This window comes from Paroedura picta, chromosome 10, assembly GCF_049243985.1.
Source record: "Paroedura picta isolate Pp20150507F chromosome 10, Ppicta_v3.0, whole genome shotgun sequence".
NCBI classification, from domain to species: domain Eukaryota; kingdom Metazoa; phylum Chordata; class Lepidosauria; order Squamata; family Gekkonidae; genus Paroedura; species Paroedura picta.
Genome location: NC_135378.1, coordinates 29,563,806 through 29,582,105, shown reverse-complemented (window position 1 = coordinate 29,582,105; position 18,300 = coordinate 29,563,806). Strand labels below are relative to the sequence as shown.

The 18,300-nt window shown below is 44.6% G+C and overlaps 1 protein-coding gene across 1 annotated transcript; it reads right to left on the bottom strand.

The window, feature by feature from the left end:
• Positions 1-621: 621 nt before the first annotated feature.
• On the bottom strand, positions 622-16,077 carry NIPAL1 (NIPA like domain containing 1). The gene is made up of 6 exons (XM_077301911.1): positions 15,620-16,077; positions 9,516-9,782; positions 8,260-8,316; positions 6,528-6,618; positions 4,390-4,550; positions 622-2,575 (listed from the first exon to the last, which is right to left on the bottom strand). The coding sequence occupies exons 1-6, from the start codon at positions 16,020-16,022 to the stop codon at positions 1,956-1,958; spliced, it is 1,599 nt and encodes a 532-aa protein (XP_077158026.1). The 5' UTR covers positions 16,023-16,077; the 3' UTR covers positions 622-1,955.
• Positions 16,078-18,300: the final 2,223 nt, after the last annotated feature.

Sequence of the window (18,300 nt, the reverse complement as noted above, 5' to 3'; positions counted from 1 at the left end):
TTTGCGCAGTACAATAAAATGAGTAGAAGACAATCCAAAATATACTAGATCACAGAAAGGGGGCAAAACCCATACTTTCCCAATGGGGAAATGTCTAAAATTAAAATGGGTAAATATTTTAATAGTAAACCACCAGGGTGGGACTCTGGAACTTTGGCGTTACAGTTTTATTTCTCCTTGGTAGATTTGGAAACTGAACTGTAGTGCTGCTGATTGATTTGATGGGGTGCATGTCTGGATCTGCCTTAGTATGTTACTGGTGGATAGCAGGCAGGTTTAGAGAGTTATCAGCACAATATCAATAGCCTGTGGGCGGGGAAGGTACAGCAATAGGAGGGTATAGTGAATTTTTTATATTTTTAAAAAATGTTATGGTCATGTCAACCTACCCGGCCCTCCCAAAATGGCCACAGGTAGTCTGGGAGGGCCCCAGGGTGGGTGTGTACACAGCTATGCTTCCCAACCATATTTTGCATGATTGCAACACCTCTGGGGTTTCTCAGAGCTCGAAGAATGCTTCAGGTGGTGAATTAGGCAACGTGTTACGTATCTACTCATGCTAAGTAGCCCCATTCCCAAAAGCCATTCCTCAGGCTACTTAGTAAAGAAGGAAAACACATGTACACAAAACTAGACTTTATTCCTTGCTCAACACCATTCTAATCAAACCTTTGAAGTCTTTCATCAGAGTGGAACATTTAAAAAAAATGGTTTTATTCAAATTAAATAGCTTAACAGAAACACTTAATGTGACGTGCTTCCTGAATGATGCTAAAGGTTCTCTTGGTTGAAGAGAACTGACTGTATGTTCCTATACAGAGTTCCATGTGTGTACACTGGAGTAACCCTGTGGTGGATTGCACTGCAAAATGGCCCTCTATGTTTGGTTCACTGCAAACGTCAAATAATGCAAACCAATTTGAGTATTTAAAAAGGTACATCAGAGGATTTGTTGACCCTAGCTGTAGGCTCATTCACGTATTCAGAGTTTTTCTCTAATGTTCCATAATTTCCATAATTAAATTCTGACCCAATACCCATCCAATAGGGTGTTTATATTATTCTTCTAATAAAATACATATCTGAGTTTCATTTTCCTTCTATCTGGAATGGACAATAGAAAATTGTTTTTGAAATTGAACTGCAGAGCATTAGGGCCGCTCCTGGGAAACTGTGGTCAACCAGAAACAGTACAATTAGGTAAAGTAAGATACATTCTCCTAAAATACTAGGAACTATATTCCTAAAGCTCTTCTGAAAGTTCTTTGAGAAGACCTTAGTTATTAGGTCTATGTTCCAGGAATTTGTTATCAAACAGGAGTCAGACAAGAAACAAAGTCAAAACTAGCTGTGCAAAATCCAGTAAAAAATATGCATGTAATAAGTATTAGAACACACACACACACACAATTCAGTGCTACCTGATATATGAAAGTACCTCTTTTCAGGAAAATGTACAAGACTTCTTGAATTTAAAACCAGGGTTCTTTTTCACTTTCAAAACCCCTGGTAGCTGACAATCTACACAGCATTTAGGAACAAAGATTTTGGGATGGTCATGGTCTCGCGCCCCCCCCCCCCATATGCAGCATGGTCCCCCCCTCCCAGACAGCTATATAAAGCACTCATTTCAAATAGTAAAATTATAAAGTGCTACATATGACAATATGCTTTATATGCAATTTAGTTATTTAGCTCAAGAAACACTTCAACAGCACCACACTACACCAGCAAGGTCCATATGCTGCCAACATTTCAGGAGGAGAATATGGGATCTAGCCACACATCCATTTCTGTTACGTCAACCAAGAACCATAGTGAATGCTCTCTGTTGCTCCAAATGCACAGGTGCTGCCATTTGTAGAGGGAGGGGAGGAAGGTGTTAAGTTTCCTAGGCTTTATTTGCCCCAGTTAGCTGTCCAGGAGTTAGCAACATATTAATGTTGGCCATCATATTAATGACGGCCATCCTCTTGCTCATTTCCTTGGCTGAACAGTGTATTGTCTTCATCTCCCATCTCTGTATTCTCCAACAAAGTATGATGAACATCATAGCCACAAACCGGCAATGCCGAATCTTTTTTAGCAGTAGATGTCAGCTGGTTCCAGGAGACGCTTATGTTTTTAAAAGCATGAAGAAAGAAAATGCCTATAATGATAGTGACGAATCCACTCAAGGTCCCGATGATATCACCCAGTGTCATGCTATTCCATTCCTTGAAGAGGATGACTGAGCAGATCACCACTGTGGTTGTGAAGAACACGTAATAAATGGGTGTCACCAAAGACGTATTGAACACATCCAATGACTTGTTGAGGTAGTTAATCTGCGTACTTACTGACAACACCAAAACAGCCCCAAAAATATATAGCAGTGGAGACCGGAAGTCGGCTTTATGATACCATAGGTCTTTGATGGCAATGCCAAGGCCCTTGACAGAGGAGACGGAGAACGCACCCACCAGCGAACAAATCGCAATGTAGACCAGAATATTTGTTTGACCGAATTTGGGTGCGACGAAACAAATGAGCATGAGGGAGCTCACAATGATAAAAATGGCAAATGTAATAAACACTGGGGGAGAGAAAAAGAGAAAGGGTGAGGAAAGAATGTTACACAATATGGACTGTCAATTGCATTTCAGTCAACCCATCATATCAGAGAAATTGGTCCCTTGCCGCCGGACTGACAATCGGAGTGCCCAATCGGCAGGCGCAAAGCGCCTGCCAATTGGGCCCTCCGATTGTCAGTCATGAGGAAGGGGCCTATTGGCACCCTTCCTCATCACGGACAGGGCCCTCCTTAGGTACCCTTAACCGATTATTTAATCCGCTCTGCAGGAGCGGTTAAAGATTCTTTTGCCCCCACACTCCAGCTTCCTCTTTGTGCATGTTTGTATATGTCTATTTTGGATAAGGGCTCTAAAATGTTGGGGGTTCTTGCTCTTTCGGAGCGTTACGCATATCATACACGGATGCAGCAAGAATTCCAACCTGCCACAAGTCAGTCTTTGCTGGGTTGTCCTTCCGTCTCAAAAGACTTCCTTTGTGGTGACCTATTCCTTACTTTAATACACAATGGCTGCATCAGACTGTGCTGTTTGTATAGCACAGTGCTGTGAAGGCTCCCCCAAGCGACTGCCTCCTTAACAACAAACAATAAACCCTTCCTACTTGATCAATTACTTCCCCTTTTCCAGAGTTTGCCAGGTTGGGCCTTAGTTCTCATGAATAAATACTGGCTTACTAACTGGGTGTGGTAGTGAAACTTTTCATCCTCTACGGGCAGCTGAGTCATTGACCTGCCCCCTCCCATTTTGTTACCGTTATTTCATCGTGCTGTTATGGCAAGGTACCCTACGTTTGTTTGTCTGTTTCTTAAAACAAGTGGTTTTCAAAAACTTAGTAACAAGCCAAAGTAGACACATTACCCATAAAGCATGGATTTTTATGGGACATGTGCAACAGGACTATGCATATACTGTCTAGTAATCGAAGAAGAAAACCATGTGTCTCAACAATCATATACGTATTCCAATAAAGTTGACTTCAACCGCACTCAATGTATTTCAGTCTTTCATTTACTCTAGAAGAAATAGTACATAGCCACATCATAAAGCAGTCCCTTTTTGCTTAATTTGACTGTGTGTGGTTGCGTGTCATTTATGAACTGAGGAAGACTTGCGAAACTGGCCCATAGTTCTCTTGCTCACACTCTTCTAGGATGTTAACGTAAATATATTTTTCAGCTTACTCTTCTTTATGATGTGAGTTCAAGTCAACTTTATTGAAATATATATATGTATATATGTGAAAGTTGGACCATAAGGAAGGCCAAGCATCAAAGAATTGAGGCTTTTGAACTCTGGTGCTGGAGAAGACTGTTATGAGTCCCTTGGATTGCAAGGCGAACAAACCGGTCAGTCCTAGAGGAGATTAGCCCTGACTGCTCTTTAGAAGGCCAGATCCTGAGGATGAAACTCAAATACTTTGGCCACCTCATGAGAAGGAAGGACTCCCTGCAGAAGAGCCTAATTCTGGGAGCGATTGAGGGCAAAAGAAGAAGGGGACAACAGAGAATGAGGTGGCTGGATGGAGTCACTGAAGCAGTAGGTGCAAACGTAAAAGGACTCCGGGGAATGGTAGAGGACAGGAAGGCCTGGAGGATCATTGTCCATGGGGTCGCGATGGGTCGGACATGACTTTGCACCTAACAACAACAACAACATATATGATTGTTGAGTCACATGGTTTTCTTCTTTGATTACTGTGCTGTCCAGTTAGCACATGGCGATCTACTGGCTCTAGGAATGAAACAATCATCAGAAAAATCAGAAAATCTGTTCTACACGATACACTCAGGCCAAAGAGATTGCAAACCTGACCTACCTGGATCTTTCAACTTTGGTTCCATTTCATCCAACGAAACGACTTCTTCTTCATTGGGAACGTGAATTAATATTACAATGGCCCCCAAGATGCACAATACACAGCCCATTTTCCCATGGATATTGAGCTTTTCGTTCAAAAAACAGGAAGATAACATGGCACTGTTTGGATTTTTTTAAGAAAGGAGGGAAATATTAAAAACAGAACACTAAATGTAATATTAACTTTTAAAAAATCCTTTAAATTCAGAATTGTAAGAATGATTAAGAACTTCCTAGGGCAAGTATCTCTACCAATGGAGCACACAACCTCCCCATCTTCCCTCCCCCCTCCCAACAGATGCCTGGGGCCCTTCAGGAACATTATTTCAGGGGCCATTTTGGATTTCTGCAGGAGGATGGGAAAATCATGCTTTTTGCAGGGAAAATCATTGCACCTGACAAAATGCAACTCTGAATCTAAGCCTTGGTCTGTAGTACATGTCCAAAAGAAAGAGAAAAATGAATGGATGGATGCATGTGTGTACAGAAGAGTTGGTTTTTATACCCCACTTTTCACTACTCAATACAGTCTCGGAGCAGTTTACAATTGCCTCCCCTTCCTCTCCCCCACAACACACACCCTAGGTGGGGCTGAGCAAGCACTGACAAAACTGCTGTTAGAACAGCTCTTATAGGCATGTGATTCGCCCAAGGTCACCCAGCTGGCTGCATGTGGAAGAGTGAGGAATCAAACCAGGCTCAACAGCTTAGAAGAAGAGTTGGGTTTTTTAAGCCACATTTTTCTACCTGAAGGAGTCTCAAAGCGACTTACATTCGCCTTCCCTTTCCTCTCTCCACAATAGACACCCTGTGAGGCTGAGAGAGCCCTGAGATTACTGCTCTGTCAGAACAGCTCATCAGCACTGTGGTAAGCCCAAGGTCACCCAGCTGGTTGCATGTGGGGAAGTGCAGAATCAAACCTGGCTTGCCAGATTAGAAGTCTGCATTCCTAACCACTACACCAAGCTGGCTCGATTAGCCCCTATGCTAAGCTGATGCAGCATGCAATTGAGGTTCTGTACTGTTCACACAGATGCCGCTAGTTGATCCATGTACACACTGGACAGAGATCAGCTACACATATCATATAGACAAGCTCCTTTATGCTTCAAAATGGCAAGGAAAGATTGCATACATTGGGCTTTTGTGTGCATACAGTTTTACACACTTAATGCATATAATAAAAGCAGTAAAGCAGTGAGGGCAGGGCAGGACTGATTCCCAACTAAGTCTGCCACTGGCAGAATGCAACTTTCCTTCCTGCTTCCTCCCACAGACCACCCCCAAATGCTGTTCCTGGGAGACAGGAGACCCGAAGGAGGGCCGGGATAGGGAGGGTTGTGTGTCTGCAGGCAGAAACTGATAGCTTAGTTTGGATCCAATCCACAGTCCACACTGCTATGCATGTTGCTGCCAGGTGACTCTGTGAATCATCTCTCATTTGTTGACTTTCTCATTGTCTCCCAGGCTATTCCAAATATTATCTTTACAGGCTACAACCAGGTGTTGTTGCAGTACTCCACAGGGTTTTCAAGGCAAGAGACTTTCAGAGGTTGCCTGCCTCTGCGTAGCCACCATGGACCTCTTGGTGGTCTGCCATCCAGATACTAACGAGGGCCAACCATGGTTAGCTTGTAATGTGACAAGATCAGGCTAACCTGGGCTATCCAGGTTAGGGCACTATTCCCTCACAAAGCCTTAAAAGGGAAAGCAGGAAGCTCTAGGAAACTTAGCTTCAATGCTTAAGCTGATGGGATTCTTAACCTACTTCTAGAAAAAGCAGTAAAATGCCCTCTAAGTGGGAAGTGTGGAACAAGTGTATGAAGACTTAAGCAAAATGCGTGTGTGGATTATTTGCAAAGAGAAACATGCATTCTGGGACTGTAAAACCATTGCATACATATGACCCACTAAACTTCGTAAGCAAGCACTCCTAGCACAAGACTAATTAAGTTTTGCAGCCACTTGTCAATACAAAACTTCAGTATAATTCAGACAGCCCCCTGCTCAGTCCTGATCCATCATCTGGACTCAACCACAGAGTATACTTAACATAATGTACTGGATATGCAGCTAAGAAAAGTGAACTATACCAACCTTACAAGAACACTTAGTGCACCCAATGGGGTTACCAAAGTTGCAGGTGCAAAGGTATATGCGGCAAAATTTGCTGCTTCTCCTATTCCCACTGCAAAAGAAACATTCATTCGTTTTATTTTTAAATGCAGATTTGCCAATAACTACAAGAATGCTGTTGCACCAGAAAATAAGGAAGTGCTGGTAGATTTCTTCTTGCTTAAACCAATTACATCCATATTTCCTCCTACATGATAATTATCAGTAAGTGACCTATTATTAGAATGTGGGAAAAGGTTAATGGTCATCCCCAAAAGGACTTCATTTATAAATATTTCCCCCCACTATATCACTGCATGAGAAATTAATGGCAGAGCAGCTTTCTGCAAATCAATTAAGGCTTGCACTTCGTTAATCAAAGAGAAGGAATGCCTTTGCAGGGCAAATGTAACCCATCTGGATGAGAAACCTTGTATTTGGATATTATAAAATGAGAAGGATCCTGTTAAGATGAGTGCAACTGCACTGATCTTAGCCCAGATTTTAGCTGTTAACCTGGAATGGATGAATATTATGACTATTTGTAACAACCCATGATTATTTGTAATCATTTTGTTTGGCAAACTTGGTTTTGCACTGTGATAGTACTTATTTTTGCTTTACTCTTTTTGCCACACCAATAAAGGCCCTGTATTTATTGTAGAGAAGAAATGCTGAAAAACCCTTGAGACCGAGACATGTCTAACAAGAATTTAGCATGTTTACTTTTGCATCTGCTTTACCTCCTACCCCAAGAAGTTCATTCACTGACTTTAACTCAAGAGAAGAATTCTCAAGTAGGATGATGGGTGTATTTTATTTAGGTTCTAACGTTTTATGGCAACTCAGTTACTGGCAAGGGAGGGGCTGTGACTCAAAAGGTCCACGGTTCAATCCTGGATATCTCTAGTTAAACAGGAGAAGGGTGACATGAGAGCCCTTAGTTTGGCAGGGCTGGTTTAATGGCTTGCATTTAGTGCAGTATAGATTTATAAAATTATAAATGATACAATTATAAATGGACCAGAGAAAATAGCGAGAGAGATTCCTCCCATCCTCAGTATTAGAATGTAGGTTTGCTCAAGAGGAAATGGATAGTGAGGGACGGTATATCAATTGAATGAATACATAAATGTATAAGAACCTAAGAAGAGCCTGAGAGGGCTGGACCAGTGGCCCATCTAGTCCAGCATCCTGCCTTACACAGTTGCAAATCAGTTTCTCTGGAGAGCTGCTACTAGTCAAGGCAGACATTACTGATCTTGACAGACAGAAGAGGAAGAGTTGGTTTTATACCCCACTTTTCAGTGCTGGAGTCTCAAAGCAACTTACAATCGCCTTCCCATCCTCTCCTCACAACAGACACCCTGTGAGGTAGTAGCTGGAGCTGAGAGAGCTGTGACTGGACTGCTCTTTGAGAACAGCATTATCAGGGCTGTGATGAGCCCAAGGTCACCCAGCTGGCTGCATGGGGAAAATGGGGAATCAAACCTGGCTCGCCAGATTAGAAGCCATTGCTTTTAACCACTACACTACTCTGGCTCAGACCAAGGCAGCTTCATTAGTCTGAATTGTTGCCCAAGGTGCCAGTTTTTGTGAGAAATACAACCAATTTTTGATATGTGGCACATGTATACACACTTCTTTGAAAAACCTGATTGAGACAGATTTGCAAAGCTGCCCTACTAGAGTTAAAACTAATGCACATACTTACTTGACAGCAGTCCTGCCCACCATAACCATTCCTTCAGGTACAAATATCCACCCTGCCCTGGAAAAGAATGGTTTTTCATAAAAATAATGTAGAAAGACTTCTGATAAAGCCCTGAATCACACGTCTATCTCAGCTTCATATTATGAAAGCCTGGCCCCCATTGAGGCTTTACCCCTGCATGCCTCTGTACATTCAGAAATATTTCATACAAAGCATAAATATTAACCAAATTATAGCACGTAAAGGACCTCCTTGATTACCATTTTAAAACGTGGATATGGTTTAGCTTTTTCCTCCTGCCGGAGGGAACCGCCAGAGCTCACACACATTGTGAATCTTGTTGGTCCTAACAATGGTTATTATTAAAAAAGCATATCCAGCATAATAATAACACATATAAAAATGTATAAAATAAAAAGAGAAAACAACAGATCTGAAATGTGATGGATTAGATCCAAATACTTCCAAGTGAGTGGCTTGATTAACAGGAGAGAATCTTTGGGCTGTCAACTCTTCTTTAGATAGAACTGTTTGTATTCGCCTTGTAGATCCCTCAAGATATTATTTATTAAACCTAGTCTAAAGAGGCCTCACTTCGTAAAGAATGCAGACTCATGAGGGGACAGCCGTTTGGTGTGAAGACTGTCTCTGCTCTGGAGCGTTAACAGTGGGTATGTTAATGTCACCTAGACTAGACAAAGAGAATGAACCAAAGTCTAGCTAAACACACCTAATGTATTTCTCACAGTGTTCCATAGGATATAGGAGAAAGATCAGTTCCCCTGGATAAAATGGCTGCTTCGGAGGGTGGACTCCAGAGCATTATACTCCACTGAGGCATCTCCCTACCCCAAATCCTGCCCGCTCCTGGTTCTACTCCCAAATCCTCCAGGTGTTTACCAACACAGAACTGGCAGCCCTAATTTCAGGAGTTTTGGAGGTGAAGCCTGGAGAGGGAGGGGCATGAGGAGGGCAGGAATCTCAGTCAGGTATAATGCTACACAGACCACCCTCTAAAGCTGCCATTTCCTCCTGGGAAATTGATCTCAAAGTCTGGATATCATGTGTAATTCTAGAACTCCAGGCCCCACCTGGAGAATAGCATTCCTAAATTATCCACTGGTCATTATAGAAGAATACCACATATGATTGGTTTTAAGAACTATGAATGAAGCTATTTTCTAGCTTTAAAGGTACCTTTGAATTGTAAAAAAGGATATTTCTTCAAAAGTTGTAAACCAGAAAACAATTCTTACCAGCTCTAAGGGCTCCTGTTTCAGCTAGTCGCAAAAGGCCCTTCTTTTTCAGTATAAAACTGGAACCGATGAAGATACTGGAGCTTATGGCTAAGGCCGTACCTACAAATAAGCTGTATTTGCTTCCTGCTGGTGCGGAAACGTTGAATCTTGTCTCATTGGGGTATCGGCCAGAATAAACAAAGAAAGACGCCTGCTGTACAGATACGTTGAATATTTGACACCACGCATGATGGGCATTGGGGCAAACCAGAGGAAACACATCACCTAGGAAAGAAGGAGGGGGAGGGGAATATTTATTTAATTGAAGCCAGCCAAATCCCAAAGGCTGAAGAAAGGTTTCAATAACCAATGGGACAGGTTTGATGAGAGGCAGCTTTTTTTTTTTTTTTTTTTTGTAAAGCTTGGCTCCTGAAGGCTGCAGCAACTCCAAGCTGCCAGTACATGTCCCACACTGCACCTACCTTGAGGCTGGTGGTGGGTGGAACAAATAAGTTTTGAAACCTTCTATTCGGGAAGACAGCAAAAGAAAAAAATAGTTCCACATTGCAGAGCTTATCAGAGACCATTGCTGAGAGATTTCTTGACGGCAGCAGCCATTGCCAGGAAACTGGCCAGTTATTTTATTATTTGTAAAGCTGCAGGCATACTGATAACGCTGCATTAATTTTTTTTTAAAGGGGCTGGGCCATTTGTTCCTTCTACATTTGTAAAGAGATGCTATAAAACATACACGTCTCTAGTATAGTACAAGGAAGGTGACCTTATAAAATCATTTCTAAAATGATTGCTTAGGGAAGTAGGGTATATGAGCCTATGTGTCATTTTAAATCATATCACACCTTTCCACCACAGAAGTAAAGCATTTTGCTTGTTCTCAGGAATGTAAATGAATATATAAGCAGCAGCCTTCCATTGAGACTGAACCTTGTTCCATTTCTCCCACACTAGGTATTTTGACTGGTAGAAGTTGTTGGCAGAATCTAAATAAACTACTTAAAGAATAAAAATAGTTTTTATTATGAAAAGAAACTATGTAGAGAAATAGGGAGAGACCTAACCATCTAGCTAGATGTTGTCTGCAGTCATTCTTCAGATCAACAACTGTTCTGGAGAGAAGCTGGAAGGGAGTACTCTCAAACAAACAGGAAGTCACCTGTTGAACCAATCAGGACACTGGAGGAGATAATCTGAAAATTATCAGGAAGTTCCCATCCTAACTATGCTAAATATACATCTTCTCCGGTGCCCACTGCAGGATCCCCTTTATATTCTGATTGATCTTGCACACTGCAGATCTTGCATATTCCAATATGACTTCTCAGAGATCTCTTGTGGGATTCTTTCCTAGCCCTGGCACTGGAGAACCTTTGTCAAAGAGGGGCAGCCTAAAAATTGCATCAACAAACAAACTGGAGAAGCCAGGAATGGAACACAGCCCTTTTGCATGCAAGTCATGTGTTCTATTGAGCATTACTTCCACCTTCCTTAAATGCAATGCAAAGGGATATTTAAAAGATAGCACTCTCTAAAATGCCTAGTACCAGTGTCCTAAAAGCAACCTTCAGATTATTTAGTATGGTGCAGTAACAAATTCTTCTACATTCTATGCAGTCACAAAAATGCAAAAGAGTGACTATATAATTATACAGATGTCAAAAGAACATAGCACCAGGCCTTCGGTTTGTAAACTTCATCTCACTCAACAGGTTTTACCATGATCAATACAGACATAGATGCATTCTTTAAAAAACGACATTCCACAAGTGGCTGCCATTGATGAATGCTTGGTGGGGGAGAAAGAAGAGGAGAGGAATAATAGCTCCTTTCGTTTGTATGACTGGAACAAAAATAAATATAATACTATTCTGTTTAATGTATACATTCAGATGGGCAACAGCATTCAACCCAAACAAGACACTTGCATTGAACTGTAGAATACCAGACTGATTTGAATGATTCATTGTTTGAGTTTTATAGAGTGACGGTTCTTATTAATGTTGAAGGGCAGAGTCTAACCTCATAATGATGGTTACTCACTTGAAACAACATGCATGATTCTGCTTGGCGCTGCTGGGAAAACAGACTGGAAAAATATTATCAACGCTATGAAGCAAATAGCCACATATTCTTTTGTAGACAGAGGTACAATGGAAAGAGCCACTATGTGGGAGGGTACTTTACAAATCTAATAAATAATAATTATATAAAGAAAAATAAAGCAGTTAGCACACACAGGGCTGCTGAAAAACAGCAGGGACCCACAAGAAAGACTCCTCCGAGCCACACTTAGACCCAACGTCTCACAAAAGAAAATCACGTTACTTGGCCAAGTTCACAGCGCACTGTGGGTGACCACAAATGTGTGCCCCTTATTTTTCTCTCAGCAGCTTGACTTCAGTAGTTACCTTAAATTGTTAATAGTATTAACTGTGTTTTATATTGCCTTGGGCAGTTTTTCAGGAGAGTCCATTGTGATGAACTGCACTTTTTAAAAGCTTAAAAGTGCTGGACAAACCTGTGAAGGGTTAATTCTGCTTTGACTGCCTAGAGTCTGATTTCAGCCCTAGATGAATACAACAGGCGCTAGATTGGGGGTGTGTGTGTGAAAGTACTCTGTGGATGGTCTCTCCCTCTCCCCAGGACCTGGAAAAGCTGCAGGCTGGAGGCTCCCTGGCAGGGAACTCACCGGCAGGGGCAGCTCTCCCGTAGCAGGGATCTACAGCCTCTGAGGGTAGTGGAAGGAGGAGGAGATGGTCGGAGGTGGGGAACGGAAGGTGATTGGCTGGCTGCCGGACAGCCAGGTGAGCCGGTTGGAGGAGGCACTCAGGGGCGGGAGAGCCACCATGTGTGGCTGTTAAGCGCTGAGTGGCACTTAAGCCATGAGACACGCTCCTCCTACAAGCCCTTACCGGAAATATATTATGTGGAACAGATTATGCATCCATCAAATACTTTAATGTCTACTCATGCTGGCAGCAGCTCTCCAGTTTCAAGTCCACATAGATGTGTGCGTGTGCAGTGGTCTTTCACATCACTACCTATCTGGTCCTTTGGAGATGCTGGGGACTGAACCTGGAACACTGCAGAGGCTCCTTGGCTAAGCAACCGCTCCTCCTCTCAGCGTCAACAGCTAATTTATATGTGTTTCTTTCTGCTTAGGCCCCCGTTTTGTTTTGCTGTGTGGTGGGGATCCTCTTCTGCCGAGGGCATTCCTCTGTCACTAAGCACTTTCCAGCTCACTGAGAGACACTGGACTTTTGTGAACATCCGTGCTGATGCCCCAATGATTACCTCCACAATAGAAGAGGTTGCTGTACAAGTGGAAACTAGGCTCAGGATCCAAGCCCCTGATCTCTGACCAGGACCGTTTACCCACTGGGAACTTCACTGCCCCAGCTCCTGTGCAGGAACGCAGATTGGGGGCGGATGAGGTGCACCAGGCCAAATGCTCCCCCATGTGGGTGCAGGAAGAGGTGGGACAACCTGCCACGACTAAAACTCTAGCCTGTAGCCTAGCATGAAACCTCCAGTGCGTAAATGGTCATAAACAAACCATCTGGCCACAGTATCCATTAGTAGGACTGTCAGCTCCAGGTTGGGATCTACCAGAAGATTTTGGGGGTAGAGCCAGACCCATAGCAGCAAGAGCGGGGGGTGGTGGTGGTGGAAGGGGCCGGGTTGATCCATCATTTGTCCTGCCCCTCCAGTCTTGGACTTGGGTGTTAAATTTGTCACCAGCATGACAAGTGTAAATTCTGTTTCAAAAAGGAAGGAGTTTTCCAAAGGTGAACTCTCTATGCCAGGGGTAGTCAACCTTTGGTCCTCCAGATGTTCATGGACTACCATTCCCATGAGCCCCTGCCAGGGGCTCATGGGAACTGTAGTCCATGAACATCTGGAGGACCACAGGTTGACTACCCCTGCTCTACGCAATTGACTAGAACCGAATCAGCAGTTAACAGGCCTGAAGAATCCTGAATCCTGCTTTTAACAAAGCCCACGATGGATGCGTGTGCGGAAAATCATGCTGAAGTACAGCAAAGAAAATGAATAATGATGGCTGATCACCCACGTACACATTTGTCCCCCAACCAACAAATATTTTCTGGCTACTGGCCTCAGTGGAGAGTGAGGGGGCCAGGATTTGGGGCGTAACACCATAGAGTCCAACTTCCAAAGCAGACATTTTCTGCAGGTGAGTGGATCTCTGTCACCTGGAGATAAGTTATAATAATGGGTGATTTCCAGCCACCACCTGGAGGTTGACAAGGCTATCCATGATGTATTAAATTTCTACCGGGATTTTCCATATCATGCAGATGTTATGCCATCCATCCACAATCTGCAACACTCCTGCAACACCGGCAAAAGCAACGAATAAGCGATGCTTCTTCGGCATGCTTACTAATCTACAAATATCGTCCCGCCAATTAATATTAGTCCCGCCAATTAATCAAGGACAGCGTCTTAAGAATCAACTGACGACTGCCAAAATTTTCAAAGTCCTGATCAAATGACTATAGAAGTTAACACATGAACAACATTTATCCTCAGAGTCCCGACTGCTTTTAGAAATTTGGAACGATTACCCCCCCCCCAGAAATAAACAAGAAACAACACTCTGTAGGGCAGAAAGTTGTCAGTTACTTCATTTATAATTCTTTTTTTACATATTTTAATTATCTATCTGTGGCACCAAACTGCCCTGGGCCTTCTCTCTTTCCTGGTATTGGAAGATCTCGCTTAGTTAGGCATGTAGTCCCGTTCTGTCTCTCCTTTGCACTGTTGAGTATGGTAATTCCTTAGTAAACTTTTGCCTATTCTTAAATTAGGGTGTGCAACCTTACTGCCTTATTGACTCTGCTAACACCCCGTACTCATGTCACATGTCACGCCATAAACAACACCTTATCCCCGAATAGAATCAGAGTCCAGTGGCACCTTTAAGACCAACAAAGATTTATTCAGGGTGTGACCTTTCGAGTGCAAGCACTCTTCGTCAGACTAAGAACTCCTTACATGACCGTGGGAATATGGTCATGTAAGGACCATAATATGATTATATACTCTCCAGAAAGAGTCTGGAGCTCAAACCCGCCTGAGATTTGCCTTCTGGTCTCCTCTGTCCAATCAGCAGATATTTTTTGTGGGGTTGCGATTTGTGAAAATGCACCTCGTGGATTCTCAGAAGTGTGATTTATTACAAGCACCAGGATTAAGGGTGGGCAGCAAGAGGAGGATGCAGTGATTTCAAAGATAGCCTCTCCCTCCGCCACATCTGAAAGACAGGAGTTAAGCTCCAATTCACTGGATGGTGGAAAGCATGGCCTCTACACCTGCAATTTTTTGTCTCTTGATTTCCCTTACAGCTATTTCCTTACCTCAACAACTGTAACTCTCAACCTGGCTGATTTCTTCATCTGGGACAGCCCAGGCTTATCAGACCTGGGTAGTTAAAGCAGGGGCTGCCCCGGCTACTCTTTGGAGGAGAAACGCCCAAGGAAGTCCAGGGGCATTGCCCAGCGACAGGCAATGGCAACCCACCCCTATCCATGTCTTGCCTTAGATACCCCCGCAGGCTGACTGTAAATCCGCTGCAATTTAATGGCACTTTCCACCACCCCAGCCACATAAGCCTGGAGCCAGCCTGCTGAACTGGGGAGACTGCGGTCTGGAGGATCAAAGTTCAAATCCCTGCTCTGCCCTGGAAGCTCGTTGGATCTCCGGGGGGCCAGCGACACTCATACTTAACCTACCTCTCAAGGCTGTTGTTATGAGCAGCCCGAAAAGCGAGGCACGTGAAGAAGATAGGGTTGTGTATGTGTGTGTGTCCTGCATAGTGCAGGGGGTTGGACTAGATGACCTATGAGGCCCCTTCCAACTCCATTATTCTATGATTCTAAGAGAAGGGGGGGGTGTGGGGGGGAGACTACAGACCCCTTAAAGGTGCTACTGGGATTTCGTTTGATTCCGCTGTAAGAACCAGAGAACGCAGCGAGCGCCTCCGAGCACGTGCAAAGGGCGCCGCGCAGCCCAGCCCGGGACTTCCAGTCTCCTCCACCCTCTCAATGGGAGTCCCCGCCGGCCCCGCTTCCACTGACCTTCGCGGCACGCATCGAGGACTCGCACCGCTTCCTTCCCCATGGCTGCGGAGCTTCTCCCCGGCCGTCGGCGGGCGAGCTGAGCGCCTCCTCGCACCGTCTCCGGCAAGGGACACCGCAGGCAGCCGCGAACGAGAGCACTTGCTCGCCGCCGCCGCCGCCCCCTCGCCGCCAGCTCGTGGCCAATCCTCGCCCAGCCCAGGGGAGGGCGTCGGGGCCAGCGAGGCGAGAGAGCAGACCCGCCGGGCTTCCATTGTGGCGCCGCGATTATGACGCCGAAAAGGGAAGAGGAAAAAAGACATTTCAGCTTGTTTGATCTCCCCGGGCGGGGAGGGGGGGCTGCCTCTGCTAGGGATGCCAGCCTCCAGGGGCGGCCGGGGGATCCCTCAGGATTGCAGCTCATCCCCAGACTACAGAGATGAGTTCCCCTGGAGGAAGTGGTGGGTGGGGTCTGTGCATGCCGCTATCCTCCCCAGGCTCCATCTCCAGATCTCCCTAGGGTTGCCATCTCTGGGGTGGAAAATGCCTGAAGACTTTGGGGGTGGAGCCTGGAGTGGGCGGGATTTGGAATGGGGAAGGACCTCAGTGGAGTAAAATGCTATGGAGTCCACCCTCCAAAGTGGCCATTCTCTCCGAAGGAATTGATTTCTGCTGCCTGGGGTCAGCTGTAAAATTAGGGGATCCCCAGGTCCTACTGACATCCCTAGCAGGACTACTAGGATGTGTGAGCCCTACCTTACCCAAATAAATTTGGCCAAATCTGGTGTAAAATATGTGGGTTCAAGAACCACATGACAATGGAATCATTGCAGCTCTTTAATTGTGAACGAATATTATACAAATAGCACCACGTCTTCACTCAGCTGAAATCCCCTTAAGACCTCAACTGCCCAGAGCTGCAAAGAATGGGCAGTATAAAAATCCAAATAAATAAACAAACAAATATACAAACAGAGCAATGGGGCTGGCCATGGCAGTGAGCCATTGGCTCAGACCCCTTGATTAAACTGACTGCCTGTCACGGTGGCTGCAAAAGAGTACATGTCTACCCGATCCGATTGCGGACCATGTGCTTGGTCCTCTGTAGCAGGGACAGTCAACCTGTGGTCCTCCAGATGTCCATGAACTACAATTCCCATGAGCCTCTGCCAGCATTTGCAAACACTGGCAGGGGCTCATGGGAATTGTAATCCATGGACATCTGGAGGACCACAGGTTGACTTGACTACCCCTGCTCTGTAGGATCGCCGATCACCTGTGTGCCTGCATACACAACACCTGGCTTCTGAAATTCCTGGAGATTTGAAGGTGTTTAGGGAGGGGAGGGGCTTTGGTAGGTCAAGTGCAGGGGTCCAGCAGAGGTCTTTCACACTGTCTCCTGCTTGTGCCTTTTACCTGGAGATGCTAGGGATTGAACTCCGGATCTGCCACACACAAAGCCAATATTCTGCTACTGAGCCACGACAAATGTGGTTAATTAGAATCATAGAGTGGGAAGGGGCCATACAGGCCATCTAGTCCAACTTTTCTTCTCCAAGGGCCTTTCACCCAACTTCAGCATTCTCATGACAACAACCCTATGAGGGAAATAATTGGGCCAAGGTCATTCCGAGAGTGGGGATTCAACCTTGGCTCTGAAGAATAAGAACTGGTTTTTTTTGTATCACACTTTTTTACAACCTGAGGAACTCCCCAAGTGGCTTATATTCATCTTCCTCCCCACAATAGACAACCTTTGAGGTTGGTGCTCTGACAGAACTGCTCCATGATAACAGCTCTTAACAGGACTAACTAGCACAAGGTCCCCCAGCTGGCTAGGGAGGATACCTAATTGAACTCAGCAAGACTTATGCCTATGTAAATGCCACTGCACGGTAATTCTCTTCGAAAAGTGAAAATGACCCAGTTTCCTCATAAGCAATCTGGGTCTCAGTGCATGTGTGTTAAGTGCCCTCAAGTTGCTTCCGATTTATGGTGATTCTACAAATCAAGTTTTCTCAGCCAGGGTTTCATGCAACCCTGGGGTTTCTTGAAGGACCTGGAAGGGTTTCTTGAATGGCTGGGTGTTAAATAACTTTATATATATTTTAGTTAAACATTGATGGGGTGGGGTGAACATATTTGGTTCTGATTACCCCCCCCCAATGGCCAGTGAGGGGTCTTGAGCCGGTGGGAAGGGGAGGGACTTCAGGTGGGTGTGTACACAGCCCCCCCCCCCCATCACCCTGTGTTTTGATGGCTAATTATGAAGATCAAATTGGAGTGAAAGGCAGAAAACCAGTAGCTGGGGTACAATTGGGCATCCTTGTCATTTACTTTTGCCTATCCTCATCCATCCATTGTTCCTCTTAATACTTGTGAAACAGCCCTGGGGGTGGAGAGTGTTCAGGCTGTCCAAGATGGAATAGGGCCAATCAGGGTGCAGCCAGCTCTGGTTTCAAGGAATTATTATCTTTCCATCAGGTTTCAGTTCAGAAGGATAGCAAGATGGAAAGTTTCCTCTTTAAAAAGCCTCGCTCCTGAACTTTCTGCATTATATTTTTTTTCCAGAGGCAATTATCATCATTGCATTTCTGCCAGGGGTACTGTGGCATGCAAATGTACCAAAATCAATAGGCTGTAGCAGGACCAGTTTCAGGTTTTTAGAAGCCCAGGCAGAAAGTTCCCTGGGCACCCTTCTC

What these genes read in the sequence shown, in the direction of transcription:
- NIPAL1 (XM_077301911.1), bottom strand. Translation starts at nt 16,022, where the DNA reads ATGAGCTGCAATCCTGAGGGATCCCCCGGCCGCCCCTGGAGGCTGGCA. An exon ending in CCTCGATGCGTGCCGCGAAG is followed by an intron (nt 9,783 to 15,619) that starts GTCAGTGGAAGC and finishes CTTCTTTCCTAG; the next exon opens with GTGATGTGTTTCCTCTGGTT. An exon ending in GCACTAAGTGTTCTTGTAAG is followed by an intron (nt 4,551 to 6,527) that starts GTTGGTATAGTT and finishes AAATCCAAACAG; the next exon opens with TGCCATGTTATCTTCCTGTT.